Raw genomic sequence first — 23,307 nt, 5'->3', positions numbered from 1 at the left:
AAGTATTTGAAACACGTGTTGTGTCAAGGACAGAACCATAACAGTTATAAACATTGAAGGCAGAAGATAAACCAAAATAATATGCATCATTTAAGGAGTCAAGCTACAAATAACAAAGGACATTTCTAAAACACAGAAAGTCAAGAGGATTGAGCTCCTGAGAGTGATCAATAAAGAAATCTGCAAAGGCATTTAGTAGGAGATAAACAGACATATGTGCATTGATCTTTCCACTTCAACTGGCATGCTTGCATACTCTTGATTCATTTCTTTCCAGCCTGAGATGTGACAGGCATTGAGAGAGTGGAGAGGGGCAGTAAAGAAACTAGCTTGAGAAGTTTATGTATTGGGAGCATTGTTCTTCCTAGAAGACATGCTTAAGAGAAGGAGGAGCAGAGAAAGAGGGCAAAAAGAGAAATGATAGGAAAGGATTGTTGAGGCAATAATCTCTTCAATTATAAGGGGATCAAGGACTCAGACGCCTTGGCCTTGAGTATGAGAAAGAAAAATACATCATCTAGAGTCATAATAAATGAGGTGAAAATGAACATGAACATGAGCAGGGGTCTGAACCACCATTATCTCAATGAAGTGGGCAAAAGGTAATCTACCAAGCGGAATAGAGGAGAGGGTTAAGTCAAGGAAATTAGCCAGAGTTTGGGCCAAACCACCGAGGAGAGCGAAAAAGGAAGCTAACCAAGGACAAATAAATGGGCAGTCAGAATTCAGGACCCAGCTGAGGCTGGAGACCAAGAATTTTTTATCATCTCAAATGATAGAGTAATGATGCTGTCTATATGGTACAATAAATTCAGTATTTAAGTCCCTCCAAAATCCATATGTTCACAAGCTAATCCTAAGGTGATAGCATTAGGAGGCAAGGCATTTGGGGGGTAATTGGGTCATAGGGTAAATCCCTTGTAAAAATAGTTAGTGCCTTTATAAAAGCTGCCCCAGAAACCTGCCTTGCCCCTCCCACTATTTGAGGTCAACATCATTAGTGAACAAGGGAGTGAGCCTTCACTGGACACCAAATGTGCCAACATCTTGATCTTGGATTTGTCAGTCTCCAGAACTGTGAGAAATGTGTGTCTGTTGTTATAAACCCCTCAGTCTAAGTTATTTCATTATAGCAGCCATAATAGACTGAGACATATGGTGTTGATATAATGGTGTCACAGCTCCCACTTTCTGTTCTTTGGTAAGCACCCATACATGTATATATGTACTGTACATCCAATTAGCACTACTGCAGAACCTGATGGTGGTCTGTGGTGCTCTCTCTGTGTCTCCCTATATAGGAACTGTACTCTCAATCCTATGATGCCGTTGGGGTGATGTTTGCCTCCATCCCAGGATTTGCAGACTTTTACTCTCAGACTGAAATGAATAACCAGGGAGTGGAATGCCTACGGTTGCTGAATGAGATCATTGCTGACTTCGATGAGGTAAAGATAACCCTCAGAAATATACAATCACAAATGCACATCCTGATTGTCATAGTACTATGTTACTCATTGGGAGATTGGCCACTTTTCTGCACTTATGGAATTTCAAACTGCATTATAAACACAGACATGTATCATCCATTCTAATTATCACAATTAGCATCTAAAATATATGCTGTTGTTTCTCTATTTTGTGATAAAGGACTGTAAGCCTCAGACTAGGTAACTTAACCCAGTGTCAAACAACTAGCGAATAGCAAAACCAGAATCTGATGAGGGGGACTCTCTGAGGCACTGGCATCACAGAGGCACTGGATGCCAATGGGGACATTTCTCCTTTTATTCAAAGTGCCACAGATGGGGCCAACGATGTAGCATAGTGGGTAAAGCCACTGCCTGAAGTGTCGGCATCCCATATAGGCACTGATTCAAATCCCAGGTGTTCCACTTCTTGTTTCTAAGATTTTATTTATTTATTTATTTGAAAGGCAGAAATTCAGAGAGAGAAGGAGAGAGAGATCTTCCATCCACTGGTTTACTCCCCAAATGGCTGCAACAGTTGGTGTGGGGCCAGGCTAAACCCAGGAGCCAGGAGCTTCTTCCAGGTCTCCCACATGGGTGCCAGGGCCCAAGCACTTGATCCACCCTCCACTGCCTTCCCAGGTGTGCTAGCAGGGAGCTGGATTGGGAATGAGCAGTCAGGACTCAACCAGCATGCATATGGGATGCCGGCACTGCAGGTGGAGGCTTAACCTTCTACCCCATAGTCCCAACCTAACCTCTCTCCCTGCCCCCCACCACACACACACACCCTGCTGCTCCACTTCTTACGCAGCTCCCTGCTAATGCACCTAGGAAAAGCAGCAGAATCTCCTGACTCTTGGCTTTGGCCTGACCCATCCCTGGCCATAGTGGCCATTGGAGAGTAGCGGATGGAAAATTCTCTCGCTCTCTCTCTCTCTCTCTCGCTCTCACTCTCACTCTCTCTTGCTCTCTCTTTCTCTTCCTCCTTCTCTCTATATTTCTGCCGTTCAAATAAATAAGCTAATCTTTATCAAAAATAAAAAGACAATGTGTCAAAGATAAAACAGGCGGCTGGCGCCATGGCTCACATGGCTGATACTCCGCCTGCAGCACCAGTACCCCGGGGTTCTAGTCCCGGTTGCTCCTCTTCCAGTCCAGCTCTGCTGTGGCCCAGAAGTGCTGCACCTGCTTGGGAGACCAGGTGGAAGTACCTGGCTCCTGGCTTCGGATCAGTGCAGCGCCGGCCGTAGCAGCCATTAGGGGAGTGAACCAACAGAAGGAAGACCTTTCTCTCTGTCTCTCTCTCACTGTCTATAACTCTACCTGTCAAATAAAAATAAAAATAAAGAAACCAGGCAGTTAGCACTGTGTCAGAGAACTAACACTAACAATTATCAGTTTCTTACTCCAGCCTCCATGAGTTATGAATCCATAATATGAGGGAAAATGCTTGTGCTGCTCCTCAGTTACATGAACAAACTTGACAGGAGTGGGCCTTCCCATCCCCCACGCCATCTGGAAGAAGGACACAGTGTCCATCCAATTGGCAGAGCCTGAAGTGGGAATCAGGTGATTTACTGAGAAAATGCTAGGGAAGAATCCAAGCGAAGACACGGGCTCATCTGTGTTGTGGCCAAATTCTGATCCCACCAGGACTCAGAACATGGATGGCACAACTGTCTCACACCGGGGCCACTGGGGCAAGGGGGCCAGGCTTTTGAATACCTGTACCAGTCAGTCCGTGTGGCTGTGAGAGGTCCTGTAGAAGTATACCTCCCAGGCATTTCCAGCAGGGAGAGTCCCATCAATCCAGTGCAAATCTAAGTTCGTGTTTTGGCAACTGTGGGTAGCTGCTGTGCACATGGCCGTACAAACATCCCATCACCCTTGTCTGGATCTCTCAGGACCTGGTCCACTCCCAGCATTAGTGCTGCCCTTGCCTCGCCTCAACCCATATCATATCTCACCTGAATCACTGCAGTCATCTCCTAACTGTTCTTACCATTTAATTGCTATTTATCTCTCACATGAAACACACAGCACAGGAATTAATGGTCTATGTTTTATAAATAAGCAAAACAGACTCAGAGATACTGGGAGTGCTCATGGTCACACAGCACTAAATGGCAAAGCCAAGATTTGAACCATGTATGTCATACTGTTTTAATCATTATGTTACACTGCTTCCCACTTGGTGGCATCTCATGTGGTTGCATTAAAGTCCTAATCTCAGCAATGGCTATTTTAGTCATCCTAGGGAGGAGTGTGGGGACCAAGATAAAAAAACACAATCCAGCCGGCACCATGGCTCAATAGACTAATCCTCTGCCTGCAGCGCCGGCACACCGGGTTCTAGCCCCGGTCAGGGCACCGGATTCTGTCCTGGTTGCCCCTCTTCCAGGCCAGCTCTGTACTGTGGCCCGGGATTGCAGTGGAGGATGGCCCAAGTGCTTGGGCTCTGCACCCACATGAGAGACCAGGAGAAGCACCTGGCTCCTGGCTTCAGATCAGCACGGTGCGCCGGCCGCAGCGCACCGGCCACGGCGGCCATTGGAGGGTGAACCAACGGCAAAGGAAGATCTTTCTCTCTCTCACTGTCCACTCTGCCTGTCCAAAAAAAAAAAAAAAAACACAATCCATCCTTGCCTCCCATGGTTTTACCATGCAAAGGGAGGCAGGTTGACTGTAAGTTGCTTTTCTGCAAGAAGTCACTGATCCTGCACTGGTGCAGGGGGCCTTGCAATGTGGAGAGGGGAGAGAGAACATGGTAAGAGCATCTTCAACGCCTGCCCTTCATGCTAGGCCAAATGCTAATGAAGATAGAAACCACACTCCTTTTTATCTTATTGTGTCTCTGGGGCCTAGCACAGAATAAATGCACATAGCAGGTGTTTGCTAAGTATTCCCCAGAGGAATTAGTTAACCAAGTAACTAAGAGGAGGAGATGGAACCCTGGTTGCAAATAGTGAGGTGACAATGGGCTAGTGTGGTCCAAAACACACTTCCACATTTAAAAGTAACTCTATTAAAACTAATGGCAGAGACATCAAGCTTTGTTGTATTTTAAACTCTATAACCATTCTCAACAGTGCTCACTAGTGTCTTTTTAAATTGTAATAAAGTTTGAACTAAATTTGCATCTTGACAAACCAAACTGTAGACACTCTGGTGTCTTCCCAAAGCAAAGGAGGGCAGCACCTCTACTGCCATAGATGAGTGTTTGCAGAGAGAAGTCACAGCTGAGGGCATCGGTCCAGAAGGCTGTCTTACAAAAGGGAGGGAGAGGAGAGGCAGGGATGAGGAGGAGAGAGAAAAGAGAAGTGAAGGGAGAGAAAGTGGTAGAGGAAGACAGATGAGGAGGAAGGGTGGAAGGGAATGTAGTCAATGGGAAAAACGGATTTCTTGACTTGCCACTCCCAAGCACCCAGCTTCCTCTTGTGGATGCTGGGGACACCCACACAGGCCCTTTTTCGGGTCAAGATGGGCCTTATAGATTTTTCCTGGTTGAACTCCAGCCAGATATGTGGTCCTCACTTTAGTAAGGATGTTGCTCTTATTGATGTGGTTTCCACAGGAGTCTCAAATCCTGTGAAATGCCCTCTTGGCTCAGAGGAGTTACCCATTCACAGAGCACCCTCTGCAAGTCTGCGTGCAGCAAGCCAACACCAGGCTACTCATCCCACTGGCCCGGCCTGAGGAAGGGTCGACAAAGGGCCTTTTCCCATCTCAGGTCCCTATGCACACTCGTGGATTCATCAAGGGGTTGACTCAAGACCCCACTGTGCCTCTTATCAGTTGTAGTGCAGGTAAAGTTGTTACATAGATAGTAAATGAAATAATGAAGTATTTTGCTACCTTCAAGTTGACTTTTCAGAGGGACAGCTCTGCCTGGACCTGAAATTAGTTGTTTGCCAAGTAATTCATAAGAGAAGGAAAGTTGGAAGGGTCCCCACTCCCTACAGGGCCATGTCAGCCCACAGACAACTGAAAGCTGCAGATGTGAAATTGTGTGCAGGCAGAGGTGGGCAACCTATCCCAAGATCTTCAAGCTAAAATAATGGCAGCTGAGGGCTGTGCTGAAAGACCAAACCTGTTGTGGTGTCTGAAGATAAATGCCAGATACCCAACGCTGGGGACCTGCGTACCCTGGACACATTTGAAGAATCTCAGCAACAGCAAGAAAGGGAGCTTCATTTTAATTAGAGAAACATAAAATAATGGACAAAGATGCCTCCAGTGCAAATCAAGCTAGACACACACACACAGCCAATCACTATAAAACACCTGCCTGTGTTCTGCACGTTCCAGCAAGAGTTTCTCTGAAGCAGGAATTTTCCAAATTTTGTTGCCTATAGCAAGACAGCCCATAAATAGCTTGTCTTCTCTCACTCAGGCTCATCTCTTTGTCCACCCTCGGGTCGACATGAGACCCTGCATTTATTACAGTACTAAAGGGAGGCAAAGAGATTGCACACAGATTGCTGCCAACAGTGGGGAAACAAGAGGCCAGAATTTAGATGTGGGAGCCAGGGAGGTTTTGTTTTGGATGTAGCTCTTCTGCTCAAGGCCAGTGTCATGGGCATGTGATTTGGGCAGCTACAAGGGACTTGTAGCTCTTGGCTTATTGTCTGCTATCACCACTGTATAATTCTTAAGGGCTTCCACATCTCGCTTTGCCCCAGACCCTGTACACTCTGCAGCTGGCCCTGCCTCCCCTTTCTCACCCTGAAGCCTTAGAACATGTTATTCGACCATGTTGGATCCCTGCTTATACATCAGCTAAATGGAGTGAAGAACGCTGGGCGCAAAAAGCTGCTGTGAAGAACAAATAAGAGACAGAGGTGGCGTCCTTAGATCAGTGCCCCAGTGGACGTGGTCATTACCTCTTCTGGTCTGCCTTTTAATCTCTTAAAATTTTTCATTTATGTCTTGAAAATATAAGCTACATTGGGATTCTAAATTTAATGTTATCAAGAGAGCATTTGAAATAACATAACTCGGTCATTTTCTCATTCCATGTGCTTAAGCAAAGTATTTAATCCCTTTGTGTGTCTCAGTTTACTCATCTACAAGATGAAAATAAATCTGGGTCATTCAACCGTAAATGCGAAGATCAGAAAATACTTCAGACTGATCTTTGTGCCCAGAACTGAATTGTTTCCTTTCCCAAAATCCATGTTGAAGCCCTAACTCCCAGTGTGACTGTTTGAAAACAGGACCCATGCAGAGATAATTATCGTCAAATGAGATCATACAGGTGGAGCCCTGATCATACAGAACTAGTATTCTTGCAAGAAGAAACACCAAAGAGTACACTGTCTCTCTCGGCTCTGTGTAGAAGCGTAGTCACTGACACAGCAGGCAAAACTGCCTGCCCCAGGAATCTTCCATTCCGGTGGGGAAGATGATGGTGAATAAGCAAAGCCAGGGAGAGATGCTGGAGAAGGAAGATAGGAGAGGAATAGAAGATAAGACTATGTTTGCGAGGATGGGACACTGTGTTCAATTTTAGACGCAGTGACCAAAAAGACAGGAAACACCTGAAGGAGATGAGGGAGGAGAGCAAGCAGTAGTCTCAGGGAAGAGCAATCCAACAGGGGAGCAGTAAATGCAAGGTTCCTGAGGCACACCAGGACTGCTTGGCTCTTGGGTGACCAGGGCAAAGGGCAGAGTGACACAGGAGGAGGCAGGACGTGTCAAGCCTTTCAGGTCACAGGAAAGACTGGCATTGACCTGAAAATCACAGAAAGCCACAGGAGAGGTTAGCACAGAGCAGGGCCGTGGGCTGACTCCGTGTGAATGGGTCGCCTTGGCCGCCGTGTTGGGAGTGAGGAGGTGAGAGCAGGAAGAGACAAGTTATCGCAGAGGACTGAAGGCTAACAGTGTGCAGAGAAGTGCTGAGAAGCCGCAGAGTGCAGAGTACATTGCGACAGCAAAGCCACAAAGTCTTCTCGATGGATTGGGGAACATTTGTGATTCCTTCTTTAAGCTGATCAAATAGCTTTGCTTATTTCAAAGATTCATACAAACAGATTTACTCCCTAAAGACTGTGGCTGCTGGTGGTTAGCAGTTGTTCAATAAATATACGTAGTGACAGAATGCATGATCTCATGATCCTCAGAGAGACAAGCAGCTACCTTAAGGATGCTAAACCATTAGAATTCGATCTTCGTGGTGAGCCAAGGGCCTGTATCAGCAGCCCCCAGCCTCCTAGAGGAATCAGCCCCAGGACTAAGAGTGTTACTTGTGTCTGTTTCAGTTGCTTGGTGAAGACCGGTTCCAGGACATTGAAAAGATCAAAACCATTGGCAGCACTTACATGGCCGTGTCAGGCCTGTCACCAGAAAAACAGGTAAAGGACTCTGGAATCAATCACAGACTTTGCCCGGGACCCCACGATCTTGTCACTGGAAGTGGTTACATCACCATCACCAAGAGACTTGGGGAACAGTGAGGAGAAAATCCTCAGAATTGGATCATAATGGTCGTGTGATGTACGTTTGCTCCAAGGCAGATAGAGTCTCCTGGATGAAACAACATGACTTTATTGAGAAGCGTTTAGGTTGGTTCTGAGCCTCACTCTCCGTTCACTTGAACAAAATCAGATCTAAGAAATACCCTGGTAATAAATTAGTTAGGGATGTTACTGAAGCCCTTATACTAGCCTCTTTTCTTGTTTTTGCTTTTGCCTTCAGAGGTTGTATGTACCAATAATAACAGCTTCTGCCTTTGGGAGTGTTGACCGTGTGCCAGGCACTCGTGTTAAATAAGGACACTCCACAGCTGATGCACAAATTGCCTGAGATAATGCCATGTCCCCACACAAAGCCTTGCACCGCGTACATCCTCAAAATTAAATGAATACAAGTCCAAATTCCTCTGGGAGATGAAATCCTCATTATTTTCATCTCATCCTTCCTGTACTTTCTTCCCAACCAAAACCCTAAAAAAGGGCCGGCGCCGTGGCTCAATAGGCTAATCCTCCACCTTGCGGCGCCGGCACACCGGGTTCTAGTCCCGGTCGGGGCGCCGGATTCTGTCCCGGTTGCCCCTCTTCCAGGCCAGCTCTCTGCTGTGGCCTGGGAGTGCAGTGGAGGATGGCCCAAGTGCTTGGGCCCTGCACCCCATGGGAGACCAGGAAAAGCACCTGGCTCCTGGCTCCTGCCATCGGATCAGCGCGGTGCGCCGGCCGCAGCGGCGGCCATTGGAGGGTGAACCAACGGCAAAGGAAGACCTTTCTCTCTCTGTCTCTCTCTCTCACTGTCCACTCTGCCTGTCAAAAAAAAAAAAAAAAAAAAAAAAAACCCTAAAAAAACTCATAGAGAGAGTACATGGGAAGAAAGTCATGCTGGTAATTTGGTACATGTGTGGGGCACACAACAGTGGCATTCATAAAATTATGGCCCACACATCAAATGTGACTCTCCCATCTGACTTTGTAATTAAGTCTTTATTGATACATAGCCACGCCCATTTATTTGTATTTTGCCTATTGCCCCTTTCAAACTACATGGGCAGTGTTGAATATTCATGACAAAGATGAGAATTTTTGCTACCTGGCCTTTTACTGAAACTGGCTACCACCCTCTGCTCTACAGGAATGCCAAGTTCTCTCACCAACATCATCTCATCCAGTCCTGAGAGTAGAGAGGGCAAGTTTTCTTATACTCATTTTATAGATTTGGAAACTAAGGTTCAGAGAGGCACAGAAGCTTATTCTGCACTTACTCAGGGGTTTGGAGAGCAACTGTCTATGTGAAACATCCCTCAAACGGATGCTGTGAGTAATTCACAGGCTATAGGCATGATTCCTGGCCTGGAAAAGCTACGCATAAAGGCATAGGTACATGCATGTGGGCACGTGCCAATCAGTGAACACACTCAGGAATTCATGAGATTCAGATAAATGTAGGGAAGGGAAGGTATATGGTGGCCCACCCCTACACATTCTTATAAGAAAATCTCATGCAATCCTGTATTTCTGGAATACCCATGACTTGAGGGTACAAAGGCTCACACACGGGTTATTTCCTGCTGAGGGCTGAGCAGGTGGGATTATGACATAAAGCCCCTGCCTCAGAAATGCCACTGACAGCCACATTAAATGAATTTCCTCTCCTATTTGCTCCAGCAATGTGAAGACAAGTGGGGACATTTGTGTGCCCTGGCCGACTTCTCTCTCGCCCTCACTGAAAGCATACAGGAGATCAACAAGCATTCCTTCAACAATTTTGAACTCCGGATCGGTGAGTAGCAGCTGGTAAAACTGGCAAGTGTGAGTGTGTGGAGCTGGCTGGCCTTGCTCCCTCAGCTCCTCCCATGCCTGGGACATTAACCCAGGGAAGCATTTTCCTACAAACTGCAATAGGCTCGGTGTGGCCCTGCCAAGGACAGGGACAGGGTCAGCTCAGGCCTTCCTGTGCTTTCTCTCAAGTAAGACTCTGGAAGCCAGGCAAGGACACTGACCCGTGTGCAGAAACACAAACCAGCCCGTCATTAGCAAGCACAGACTGTGGTGACCTCTCTTCCAACTTGCCTGTCCACTATCCCTTCCACAGTGCAGTCATTTAGTTCTGACTTCTGCATCACTTCATGTATTGCTCTCCGGTTCTGCTAGAAACTGCCTCCAGGCAAAAGCAGGATTCTACTCATACTGACCCAGGGACAGGCAGCGAGCTGTCCAGCCCCTTACTCAGCCTCAGCTCACCTGCTGTGGGCCCACAGACACCTCTGTGCAAAGCAGCAGCACCACTATCACTGCAAATGAAAAATCTCTTATGGTTCATGGAATGTGCTGCGTCCTTCTGCCTCTCCGTGGAGCCTCTGTCCACATTCTCAGGGTGTAAATGACTAGACACAGGCCCAGAAGGGGGAGTAACTGGCCTGAGACCACACAGCCAGGCAGTGCCCGCAGCACCTCCAGAGTCCTCTGACAGCGAGCCAGGGTGTGATTTAGAGCAACAGTCACTGCTGAACCCCCGCTGTATTCGGTTCTTCCTTAGAAGCTTTCAAGAAAAAAGGGGTCAAGAAATACCAATATCTGCCTTGCCAGATCTGAGGAATGCTGTGGGCCTTTGTTCTTGGGAATAAAAGAAGCCATAGTTCATGCTTCTGATCTCGGATGGGACGTTCAGGGCTTGTTCCCACGCCTCCCATCGACCCTGCCTGTCCCTTCTGAAATCATTGACTACACAACTGACCCAGGAATGAACAGCGATCTTTAACCCTGCACAGAGCGACATTCTAAGCAAACTCGGAAGACGTTGCCCACAGCAGGGCCAACCCTTGGTGTGACCTGTGGCAGTGCTGCTAGAGCTTCATCAATCTCTAGGGTTAGAAAATCAATTTTCCAGTTGGACTGGGCATCGCAGTGTGTGTTTCGGAACCTGCTCTAACCAGCTGTGTGACTCTGAGCAAGGCATTCAAACCCTCTGACTCTCACTTTCCTCGCGTGTGAGCTGGCTGTTTTATTTTACATCCCCGGCTGCCTTCCTCACAGAAGGAACATGACGATCACGTGAAATAATGGGGGAGGTGTCTGGCACAGCTGTAAAGACACCACTTGGGAATCCCGCGTCGCACATCAGAGTGCCTGGGTTCCAGTCCCAGCTCAGCACCCAGATCCAGCTTCCTGCTACATGCACCCTGGGGGGCAGTGGTGATGGCTAAAGCAGTTGAGTTTCTGCCACCCACGCAGGACACCTGGATTAAGCTCCTGGCTCCTGGCTTCAGCCTGCCAGAGCCCAGCCGTGGCTGTTGTGGACATTTGGGGAGTGAATCAACAGATGGATGATTGCACTTTCCCTCCCTCTCTCTCTTTCTTTCTCTCTCTCCCTCCATCTTCCTGCCCCCCCATGTTGCAATTAAATAAGTTTAAAAATTTTAAAGAAATGTTTAAAAAATGTGATAATGGTCAAAAACTGCTCTGCAATTTTAAAGAGTTAACTATCACTGTGATTCCCATATGTTCCATAGCCTGTTTTGCAAGTTTCTAGTCCTTTATATCGTGTGTGTGTGTGTGTGTGTGTGGTGCTCTCACTGCTGACTAGAACAACCTTACCCAAATCTCTACCTGGTTAAATGGTCTTTCTTTACTACCTTACTCCCAAATGCACCTTCTCCCGTCTTTGTCTACTCCTATAGCCTGATTTATTTTTTCTTTATTATTTTCTGTCTCTCCCCAGCAGAATGTAAACTGCATGAGGGCTGGCTATATCTCTCTTCTTTTCCAGACTATTCTCAATGCCCAGATAGTATCTGGAACACAGCAGGTGCTTAGTCAATGACTACAGAATGAAGAAACTCTAGCAGGAGACATGCATGCTTGCTAACACATTTAGTGAAATGTTTTAACTTCTAGAGGAGACGTTTGCATTTGTTTGCAACTGCCTTTAAAATAATTTACCAAATAAACTCTGGGATTGGGAGGAAGTGAGCGTCTGAGCAGAGAGAAAGACAGAGAGGAAGAGTGTGAAGTGGCTGGCAGGGGTCATTTCTGTGGCACCTCCTCTTGCCTCTGCCAACACAGCGCTCTGAGAGCTGAGCAAGTGCTCAGCACCACTTCCTAGTTCATGGTGCAGGCTTCCTGACAGGCCTCCTGTGTCCTCCATTGTCCCCTCACTGCTGCAGAAGGGAAAGTCTCCATGAGACGCACATTGGATCCAGTTACAACCCACGCCAACATCTACCAGCGCTCCTTTACCTATAGGATAAAGCCAGCGCTCCTTAGGATCACAAATGAAGGCTGCTCCAATCTGGTTGGTGTCTAATTTGCCAGCCTCATCCACTGCCCCTTACCCACCCCATACTGTACCCACAGCTCCTTAACAGACCTTTGCTGTCACTCTTCTCTCTCTTATCTCTTGCTCCTTTGGTTCATTCACAGGCATCAGCCATGGCTCAGTGGTTGCTGGTGTGATTGGCGCTAAGAAACCTCAATATGACATTTGGGGCAAAACCGTGAACCTGGCCAGCCGAATGGACAGCACAGGGGTGAGCGGACGGATCCAAGTGCCAGAGGAGACCTATCTCATCCTCAAGGACCAGGGCTTTGCCTTTGACTACCGAGGGGAGATCTACGTGAAAGGCATCAGTGAACAGGAAGGGAAAATCAAAACGTACTTTCTCCTGGGAAGAGTCCAACCCAACCCATTCATCTTGCCCCCAAGAAGACTACCCGGGCAGTACTCCTTGGCTGCAGTCGTTCTGGGCCTTGTCCAGTCCCTCAACCGGCAAAGGCAGAAGCAGCTACTCAATGAGAACAACAACACGGGGATCATCAAAGGCCATTACAACCGACGGACTTTGCTGACTCCCACTGGGCCGGAGCCTGGGGCCCAAGCTGAAGGCACTGACAAATCCGATTTGCCATAAATGCATTTTCTTTGTGTTTCTTTTTTTTGTATTTCTTTTATATATAAAATAAATATACTAATAAAAAGGTTTAATTTTTTTTAGAACAAGGATGGTTTCGTTGGTCTTTGAATGCACCAAGTCCTCTTCAGTCACATTGATTGCCTACCTCTCATGTTCAAGGTTTATGGGGAACAAGATACATAAGAGCAAGCTTCTGACTTTGAGAGGCTCCCAGCTACGTGGGAACAAAGGCCTTGTAAAACAGAGACTTAGCACAACGAGACATTCAATGACAAGTTTCATGATTTTTTTAAGAGACTCATTTATTTGTAAGGCAGAGTGACAGAGAAAGAGGGAGAGACAGAGAGACTACTCATTGGTCCACTCTCCAAGAGTCCATAACAGCCATGGCTGAGCCAGGCCAAATTCAGGTGCCAGAAGCTCCATCCTGGTTCTTCACATTGGTAGCAGGGGTTGAATATTTGGTCCAACATTCACTGCCTTAACAGCTGCATTAGGAGAAAGCCGGATCTCAAGCAGAGTAGCCAGGAGTCAAAATGGCACTCCCACATGGGAGGCACACATCCCAGGTGGTGGCCCAACACACTATACCACAACACGTGTTCAATCTCCATGCTTTTAGCACATGTCATGCCAGGACAAGTGTCAAAGTCTTTACATAATGACCTCATGTAATCCTCACAGTATGTACTATTCATTCAACCAGTGTACACTGAGCATTTTATATTGGCCTAGGCTGGTGCCTGCATGTTTTAGAAAAACCCAACAGAAGTGTCTTCCTCTTGGTGATGACATTCTAGTTGTGAGAAAGCAGACAATATGCTTACAAACCAACATATAAGTCATCTACTTTCAGATAGTGATAGATACAATAAAGAAAGTGAAGTAGGACAGTTGGGATAATGAGTGGGAAGGCAGGGATGCTGACTTAACTGTCGTCACAGGGGAGGCTTCTTCAAGGACATGATGTACAAGATCAACCCTAAATACAAAGAAGGAAGCACCACACAGGACCTGAGAGAAAAGTGACCTAAACAGAGAGAGCAGCAAACGCAAAAGCCCTGACATGAGTTCAATCCAGATATATTAGAACCGGGTTAGCTGCTGCAGGCAGATCCACCGTCTCCTGGGAAGACTGCATTCTAAGTTATCCTCTTACAACCCTCAGGCTGCAGAAAAGTTTCATACAGATGATAAAGCTCACAAAAACGAATGGATTTGCCCAAAACCATACAGTCAACATGCTGAGCTAGCTTCAGCACCATGTTGTCGAATCAAAGCTGACTGCTGCAACAAGCAACTCCCAAGCTCAGTGGCTAGGCACAGCGGAAGACGAGCTTCTGTTCACAGTCATTTGGATGTCTGCAGGGGTCCTCCATGCGGTGACCTCAGGGCCTAACCTCCTTCCCGGGGCATTGCAGTCCTCAGTTAGGTCCTCTCCAGCCAATTTAAGAAAGGAGGGGAGAAAAGAATAACTCAGAAGGTCTCAGATGCCTGGCCAGGAAGTTGCCTATGTTACTGTTCTTCCACACTTACTCTGCAAGGGAACTTGAGACATGGGTTCTTCCTGGGCTTCCTTACAAAACTGAAATGAAGTGCAGTGGGTAGTAGTGCCTCTATCAATACAATCAAGAATGAACATCTGTCCAAGCCCAAAGTCCGTGTTTATAAACACTAAGCTCTTCTGGTAAATGCACTGTTGGAGGTAAAACATTCAAGAAATGAACAGGAAGAATGAAACCCCAATCATACTCTAAATTCTTGACTCTGAATAGCAGCCCATTAAAAAAAGAAAAAGGAAAAATAAGTGGCTCCAATAATAAATCCACAGTAGATAAGCTGGCAAGGAAATACCTGTCTCAGACCCCGATGGTCAGAGTGAAACCATATTCTCCTACACAAAGAGGGAGCTGAGGTTCAGGAGGACCTTGAACGTTGAACCATGCTTGGAACGCCTTTTGCTCTTGGAAACCATGTGTGCCTCCAAAATACACAGGAAGCCCCAGTAGAATTGTGGAGAAGATGTCATGTTAAAAAGCCCTTCACAAGTGCTGGACTTGTTATAATCTACACAAACTCAGAGAATCTCAGGCTGGAAAAGCCTCAGTCCAACCTGCTGAGGACATTTAAAGAAGGAAAAACTAAAGGAATGCAGAGACCTGGAACCACAGGATGGAAGTAGGGAGTGAGTCCAAGTAGGTCAGAAGCCTGATAAATAACACCACATTAAGAGGCTGACTCAGTAAAGACAGCCAGACAATGAAATCGTAATACCTAACAGGCAGAGAAAACTTGTGAATCATCAAGCCTTGGTCTGCTCTAGAGTAAGAACAGTGTTCAGCAGAGACTTCAGTGAGCAGACAGATGAATACAGCTCCAGGAACAGAGGTTATCAAGGACAGATTTTGTTCCTATCCCCCAAGCTGGGATTCAGGACAAAATCCCTGGACAACTGTCCAGTTATCATGCCCAGGACCACATTCTGACATCCCAAACTGGACCTGGGAGGTGTGGTTTCCTTTGGGGATCCATCAAAGCATGGAGCAAGGAGGCAGGATGGCACCAGGAATCTCCATGAGACCACCAAGAACCCCCATCAATTGGCCTCTGTGCCAATTCACCCAACTCCAAAGCACTGAGTCCCTGCCTTCTAGATCAGCTCCCTCATCAGCACCAGCAAGTGTGCAGTCTTCCCACACCAAGAGCAAGAAGACAAGAGACAGAACCAGCAAACTGGCTGTGGTTGGATGCCTAAGAAACAAGCCTCTTCATGGGCTTTGTAATAGTCCGCAGAGTGAATAAAAGCAAACAGTCCTTGTGAAATTAGAAGTGTGCTTCTAGTTGCCTACAAGTTTGCTCTGTTCAGTTCATTTATTGAAAGGACTTGAAATGGCAAGCAGTTGCTAGGAAGCTGCATAATTGGTAAACATGTTCAACCTCACCGTCACCCCTCTCCCCTTAACTCTGCTAGTGAGACTGGAGGTTTTGTCAAGGTCAAATTCTTGCAAAGGGAAAGGTGTCCAAAATGGTGAAACACAAAGAGAACGAGAGTATGGTTGGTGGAGTCTAAGTGTCTCTGGGTCTGATAGGGAGGCTTTCTCAATAGCTCTTGCCTCCCTGGCTTGGAATCTGGGAGGCTGATCCAGTGACACACCCCTACTGCCACTGACCAGCCTGTGTAGGGAATACAGGCTCCCTGAGACAAGCACAGTCCTGCTTCGAGGATAGGCAAGGCTGTGTGCAGCATTCATTCCTGCAAGGACTGAGTTTGAGCAGGTGCTGCCTTCTGAGCCACCATCCCTTAACGCCAGACAGATCACCATGAGCCCAGAAGTTCCTCTTCAGCTACCTTCTTCCTTCTGTCTTCGGGAACCACGTGAGTGTAGCTGCTCCCCATTGGAAGCAAGCACTAAGCTATCATCTCCATTTCACACACCAGGGAACTGCCACAGGGAGAGTTTGAGCAACTCACCTAAGAACTCACAACCTGAAAAAAGTGGTGCTGAAATTCAAAGACAGATGGTCTGGCCCAGGCAGGAGTCCTGTCCCAAGCATGAAAGCCCAGCCCTGTGATGGGGGCAATAACAGCCACTCAACGAAGTTGAAAGCTGGGTGCCTTAGCAGACTCCCTACAAGGCATGGGCTGTGTAAATGGAACAGCAAGAAGAACAGTCTGGCACACTTGTTCATTAAAAATGAACTTTGGCTTTTAGAGCTCTTTGGATTTTGGTCCCATGCTTACAAGAGTGCCAGGCCTCCGCCCATGATGAGGCTGCTATGAAGATAACAGGCAGGGATGCGTTTAAAGCACTTACCAGCTTGGCCTTGGGCTGCACTCAAATGTTGCTGGTTGTGCTGTTACTAAACACACAGTGATTTTATCAAAATAGTGGCCATCTGCAATGTTTTTGTGTCCTTAAATCTTTTTTTTAACTTTTCTGTATTTGCAAATTCTTCCTTTCTGAGCATGTGTTAGCTTAATAATGAAAAATGATAACTAAGCAAAAATAAAGCAAGTGGGTTTACTTCTTGGACTGTAAAATGCTTCATTTCACCCTGATGATTCAACACTCAGGCAAAGGTCTGGGTGGCGTGGGCACCTTGTAGAGGGGCCTCCAGCTGCTAGACCTCCCCTTTGAGCTCCCCTGCGGGCTCAGAGAGAGGATTTCCCCCAGGGTCAGAATAAATAACACTGCTGACCAGATTTCAGGACATCCCCTGCCCTTCTGCATGCCCTAAGAGAAGGGTGTTGAAGCCTGTTTTCTTCCCTGATTCTTACTCCAGGCCACGGGGTTGTCTGACACCCTGGAGCCTGTGCCAGTCACATTTCCAAGTGAGAAAGTGGCTCTTGGATTGGCTCTGGGCTCCAAACAACTGGCCCCCATATTTTATTGATGAGTTACCAGGGGCAGGGTGCCCTGCAGAATAACACCATGTGCCTGTGTGAATTATTAATGGCACATCAGCCGCACACTGCCAGCCAGCCGCCTGCCCCCGCCCACACTGGGAAGATAAGATCGCCATTCCTGGGTGAGCACCCAAAGCACTCCATGTGAACTCCGGGTACTGCCTTTCAGATGACAGCAGGACTCCAACGCCAACTGTTTCTGTCTGAAAATAGTAATATCAGACACAATCTTTTCATAATACACTGACCCCTTTCGTGGCATTATCATAACAATGAGCACGAACATTTGTAGCGTGATTCGCAGTTTGCAAAGTGCATTGCCAAATATGGCTTCAACTGATCTTCATAACAGCTCTCAGAGAAAGAGATTATTATCCTAATTTTCCAGGGAACTGGGGATCATAATAAAAATAGGGATGGGCATTTGGCCCAGAAATTAAAATGAACTCCTGCATCCAATACCAGAGTGTCTGGCTTCAAGCCCAAGGTACCACTTCCAGCCCCTTGCTAATGCAGACCCTGGGAGGCAGCAGGTGGTGGCCCAGCTACTTAGGCCCCTGTCATCCAGTGGGAGACCTTGATTAAGTTCTGGGCTCCCGGTTTTGGCCTGGCCCAGCCCTGTCTGCCTGTTTTGGGCATTTGAGGAGTCAACCAAAAGTTTAGAAAACATCTCTCTCTCTCTTTCTCTCTCTCTCTCTCTCTCCCCCTTGTTCCCTCCCTTCCTCCTCCCCTCCTCCCTCCCTCTTCTCTCTGTCTTTTAAATAAATAAAAATAAATTGAAACTTAAAAAGTGGTAAAAATAAATTATAAAACTCTACCTAAAAATGGAATGTTAATGCCGAAAAGAACCCAAAAGTCATATGAGGTCCAATATCTTGGTTTTACATATAAAGAAACTAAAGTGCAAAGAAAGAAAACCATTTATCCAACGAAATCTCAACAATTAAAAGCATAATTAGGGCAGAATATGGACAACTGTATTCCTTGTGGCTTGACTCCTACATGATTTCTTGTCCTTTGCTGGCTGTAAATAAGCAAGTCCTGTCACCAGGAGGTCATCTAGATCCTCCCAGCCCAAGGGCCTAAATGAGAGCCGACAATCACTCCCCCAAAAGCCCACAACAGCCAGGGAGCCACAGTTGGTAACAGGAACACAATCCGGGTCTCCCACATGGGTTCCAGGGACTCAGCTAGTTGAGCCATCACCACTGACTGCCAGTGTCTGCTTTAGCAGGAACCCGGACTCAGGACCAGAGTCAGGCATCAAACCCAACTACTCCAATATGGGATGCAGGTGTCCACATCAGGAGCTTAGCCACTAGGCCAAACCTGGACCAAGGATTCTTTGAGTGACAGCTTACTCCATCTTTCCTGCAGAGAAGACAAAACAAAGAAACTGTTGAAGCTGCTGAGTTATGGGTCCTTGGGACACCTCCCCTCGGGCACCTGCCTCAGACAGAGATGCCCTCTCCTAGCAGCACTGGGACACTGTAGGACAGATGACCTCTGCTGGGTGCACAGAGACAACAAAACAGACCCTGACCGTCCTCAGAAACACCTCGAGCCAGGGCTTGTCTCTCCTGACACTGAGCTTGTTCAGCTGAAATATGCCTCTGCCTGCATGAAGCAACAGGTCTCCCGTGGAGTAACCTGTATTTGGGGGTGGCTAACGTGTTTTTAGGAGAGGGATGGTGAACACTGAGATTTAAACAAATCCCACAGCACCCAGGCTGACAACAGATAGGTCCCCTTCACCATGCCCTCTCACCCTTGGCTGTGCCCTTGACAAGACACTGACTTCTGCTTTGCTGAGCTGTTGCGAAGGGTTTGCCTTTAAAGGACATGGGCAACACTGAAGGTTTCAGAGACAGAGAAGTTGTTGCCTCCGGACTTAGGATTTTACAGCAGCTGATAATGCATCAGTAAAGGTGAATGTGGGACAAGGATGAGCAGGTGAGGCTGGACAGTAACATGGTGAGATGAAGGTGCTTGGACCACTGTGCTGGTGTGAAGCAAGCATACTCCAGGTTTATCTGCATATCCAAAGCACCTCTTTCAGCGGAGAACTCTACCCAACCAAGCTTATCCCATAAGACCACCGCCATGAGAGACAGGAGCTGTTCTCAGCACACTCAGGCTCCTCCCCCAGACTCAGCTCTATGGGAAGATGGCGCGGACCAGGAGGACCACACCAAGCCCATCATGGTAGAGCTTGCAGAGACGACAGCCCCTCCCACTGGCAACCACTTCTGACCCTCACCTCCCACTCCTGCTCTTCGTCTTCCCCTGTCTTCTTCCCCACCCTGTGCAACCCATCCCCTTCCCTCTTCCAGTTGCTACGTTCTATCTTTTCCATGAGAGCCTTTCTTGTCCTGCTTTCCCCAGTCTCACCAGAAAAATCCCTTATGGTTTCTCTTTCTCTCAGTGGGGCCCTTCAGGGAGATGCCAAGCACAGTTACCACAAACCTAGGTCTACGTAAAGTGCAATCTCAGGGACAAAAACCCCAGTCCAACTGGAGGCATCACCAGAGAGCAGAGTTAAACACTGCCTCTGCTGCCACCTTCTGGAAGAAAATGGTATTTCTCCTCTTAAAGGTAAGCTCTCCAATTCCTCTGTTAAGTAATGACTGAGAGGTGATTACTTTCCATCAACAAGAAAGCCTTTATTTTAATTATTTTAAATGCAGACAGAGATCTCCCATACACTGGTTAATTCCCCCAAGTGCCCACAACAGGTGGGATTCGGCCATATTGAAACTAGAAGTCTAATACTCTCTCTGGATCTCCCACATGGTTGGAAGAGACCCAAGGACTTGAGTCACCACCTGCTGCTTCCCAGGGTGTGCATTAACAGGAAATTGGAATGGAGAGCAGATCTGGGATTCAAACCCAGGCACTTCAAGATGAAATACAGAAGTCCCAAGCAACAGCTTAACCACTGCGCCAAATGCCTGCCCCCACAAAGCACTCTTTTTAGGCAGAACACAAAGCACTACCAAGTCATAGTGAAGATTCTTCAGTGTTCTCTGGCTCCCACTTTCCTGCCTTCCCTGGTGACAAAGTCACCAAAAATGGAGCCAGCATTGCCAGTCTCCACTGACACTGGTTGTGGACAATTAGGACCAAGCCCTGACCAATGGAAAGTAAGGTAAGGTGTCAGGTCCCACCTGCTAAAGACTCACCTTCCTCCTCTGCCTCCAACCTGCATCTTGGATATGGATACTGCCACCTCGGACCATGTGTTAAGTATCTGGGGCCAGGCAGATCGCCTCAACCCTGAGCAGCTTCGCACAGGAACCCTTGCTTCTCTGAGTTTGCACAAGTCAGAGATCCAGAAGAGGCTTCCCTGTGTGGTTCTGACTCAGGATCCCTACTGAGCTGCAGCCAAGCTGAGCGTCAGGGCCACCATCGCCTCAGGCTTGAAGGAGACTGGAAGAACCACTTGCAGGATGGTGTGGTCACAGGGGAGACTGCCGTTCCTTGCTGACTTCTGCAAGAGATCTCACTTCGCTGGCTCATGGACCTCTCCACAAGGCTGCTTGAGCATTCTCACAACATGGCAGCTGGCTTCCCTCCGAGGAAGGGATCTCAGAGGAAATCAATACATGCTCATAACTTGGTCCCACACTAACACTTCCATCACATTCCAGTATTTAGAAACAAGTCCCTGAGTCCAGCCCACGTTCAAAGGGAACACAAACCACATTTTTTTTTTTTGACATGCAGAGTGGACAGTGAGAGAGAGAGACAGAGAGAAAGGTCTTCTTTTGCCATTGGTTCACCCTCCAATGGCCGCCGCGGCCGGTGCACCACGCTGATCCGAAGGCAGGAGCCAGGTGCTTTTCCTGGTCTCCCATGGGGTGCAGGGCCCAAGCACCTGGGCCATCCTCCACTGCCTTCCCAGGCCACAGCACAAACCACATTTTTTAAACTCCACATTTCACAAGGTTGAAGCTACACCATAGAACATTCTGACATCCCTGGGTCACCCAGAGATTTTTGCTTCTTTCTGTAACATTCAGAAATATTATACTACCTTGCTTAAGCTTTCATTATTAGGAGTTCTCTGTTTTATTGCAGCAAAGTTTAATTCAAACTAACACACAAGACTTTACCAAAGCAACAAAAAGAAATTCTTCCAACCACTAATTCCTCCATCCAGCTTTTTCTCTCAACCCCAAGTCCACAGCCAACGGTTTCTCCAACCTCTGCTTCTCTTAGTCTGCGTAGTTGCCGCCTAGCCCACATCCCATGAAGATCCTCCCACTGTCTCCTCACTGCACTGTGTAATTTTCTCCCTACTTTCTCCATCTGTCTCCAACAGCAGCCAGAGCAATCAGAGTATTTGCCAAGTCATGTTACTCCCCTACTTACAACCTTCTATTTCCTTCTCCCAACAACTGGTTTAAGAGTTTTAGTTGGCCAGTGCTGCAGCTCACTAGGCTAATCCTCTGCCTTGCAGCACCAGCACACCAGGTTCTAGTCCCAGTCGGGGCACTGGATTCTGTCCCGGTTGCCCCTCTTCCAGGCCAGCCCTCTGCTGTGGCCAGGGAGTGCAGTGGAGGATGGCCCAAGTGCTTGGGCCCTGCACCCCATGGGAGACCAGGATAAGCACCTGGCTCCTGCCATCGGATCAGCGCGGTGCGCCTGCTGCAGCGCACTGGCCGCGGCGGCCATTGGAGGGTGAACCAATGGCAAAGGAAGACCTTTCTCTCTCTCTCTCTCTCTCTCTCTCTCACTGTCCACTCGGCCTGTACAAAAAAAAAAAAAGAGTTTTAGTCAAAGGGGTGAGCAGATTTGCAGTTCCCCAAAACTTGTGAATAATGATAACCTCAAACATATTCCACTTTCTCAAAAACACAACTGAGAATATCATAAATGCTACACCCTGGGGACAGGCATTGTGGCACAGCAGGTTGAGCCTCTGCTTATGATGCCCACGTCCCATATCAGACAGCCTGGGATCAAATCCTGCCTCTGCTTCCCACCCAATTTCTTGTTAATGCACACCATGGGAGGTAGCAGATGATGGCCCAACTACTTGGATCTCTGCCACTCATGTGAGATACCTGTATTGAGTTCCTGGCTTCTGGCTTCTGGCTTCAGCCTAGTCTAGCCCTGGGTATTGCTGGCATTCAGGGAGTAAACCAATAGATGAAGATTTTTACCTATCTGTCTATCTCTGTCAGTCTGCCTTTCAACTAAATAATAAACTTTAAGAATTAATAAATGTCAGAGCCAGCACTGTGGTATAACAGGTAAAACCACCACCTGCAGTGCTGGCAACCCATATGGGTACAGGTTCAAGTCCTGGCTGCTCCACTTCCTATCCGGCTCTCTGCTATGGCTTGGGAAAGCAGCAGCAGATTACCCAAATGCTAGGGCCCCTGCAACCATGTGAGAGGTCTGGAGGAAACTCTTGGCTCCTGCCTTCGGCCTGGCCCAGTCCGGTCATTGCTGCCATTTGGGGAGTGAACTAATGGATGGAAGCGCTCTCTCTCTCTCTCTCTCTCTCTCTCTAGCTCTGCCTTTCAAATAAATAAATAAACCTTTTAAAAAGGATTTAAAGAATTAATAAATGCTACCTCCTGACTGCAAAAACTACTTCCCATTTCAGTCTGTGGCATCCTGGACTGGTGCTGTTTCTTACATTGTCTGTCTCCCCTGTCTTGTTCTCAGCTCTGCAGTGCCTGGCCCAGGCTTGGCAGTGAACAAAGAATGAACAAACATGTGCCAAATCATTAAACAAATGATTGAATGGAGTATTGGGTCACCATCCAGAGATTCTTTTATGCAGGGAGGAGAACAGGAGGCAAAGATTTTTTTGTAATCAAATGCATAGTCAGAATTTATAACATAGAAAATTTGTACATCAATATCTGGTTTTCTGGCTTCTAAAAATTTGGACAATCCCATCACAATAGGATTAGATGAACCTTGGAGCTATTATATTAAGTGACATAAGCCAGGCGTAGAAGAAAAAACACCCTGTGATCTCACTTACAATTGGAATTTTTAAAAATTAAGGGTGGGAAATTCACCTGCCAGTG

At 47.3% G+C, this 23,307-nt stretch overlaps 1 protein-coding gene across 5 annotated transcripts in view; it reads left to right on the top strand.

Annotated features, from left to right (window-relative positions):
- The window catches only part of ADCY8 (adenylate cyclase 8), a 250,150-nt gene extending 237,223 nt beyond the window's left edge, over positions 1-12,927 (top strand). For all 5 annotated transcript variants that reach the window (XM_089335713.1, XM_051844023.3, XM_051844024.3 and 2 more), the window contains 4 exons: positions 1,302-1,448; positions 7,733-7,825; positions 9,605-9,719; positions 12,359-12,927. In XM_089335713.1, coding sequence (XP_089191839.1) covers positions 1,302-1,448; positions 7,733-7,825; positions 9,605-9,719; positions 12,359-12,846 — 843 coding nt within the window. In that variant the 3' untranslated portion in view covers positions 12,847-12,927. The remainder of the gene's footprint in view (positions 1-1,301; positions 1,449-7,732; positions 7,826-9,604; positions 9,720-12,358) is intronic.
- The last annotated feature ends 10,380 nt before the right edge of the window (positions 12,928-23,307 follow it).

This window comes from Oryctolagus cuniculus, chromosome 6 (assembly GCF_051225735.1).
Source record: "Oryctolagus cuniculus isolate XC-2025 breed Fujian yellow rabbit chromosome 6, ASM5122573v1, whole genome shotgun sequence".
NCBI classification, from domain to species: domain Eukaryota; kingdom Metazoa; phylum Chordata; class Mammalia; order Lagomorpha; family Leporidae; genus Oryctolagus; species Oryctolagus cuniculus.
The sequence above is the reverse complement of the archived record's forward strand: the minus strand, read 5'-3'. Positions and strand labels throughout refer to the sequence as shown.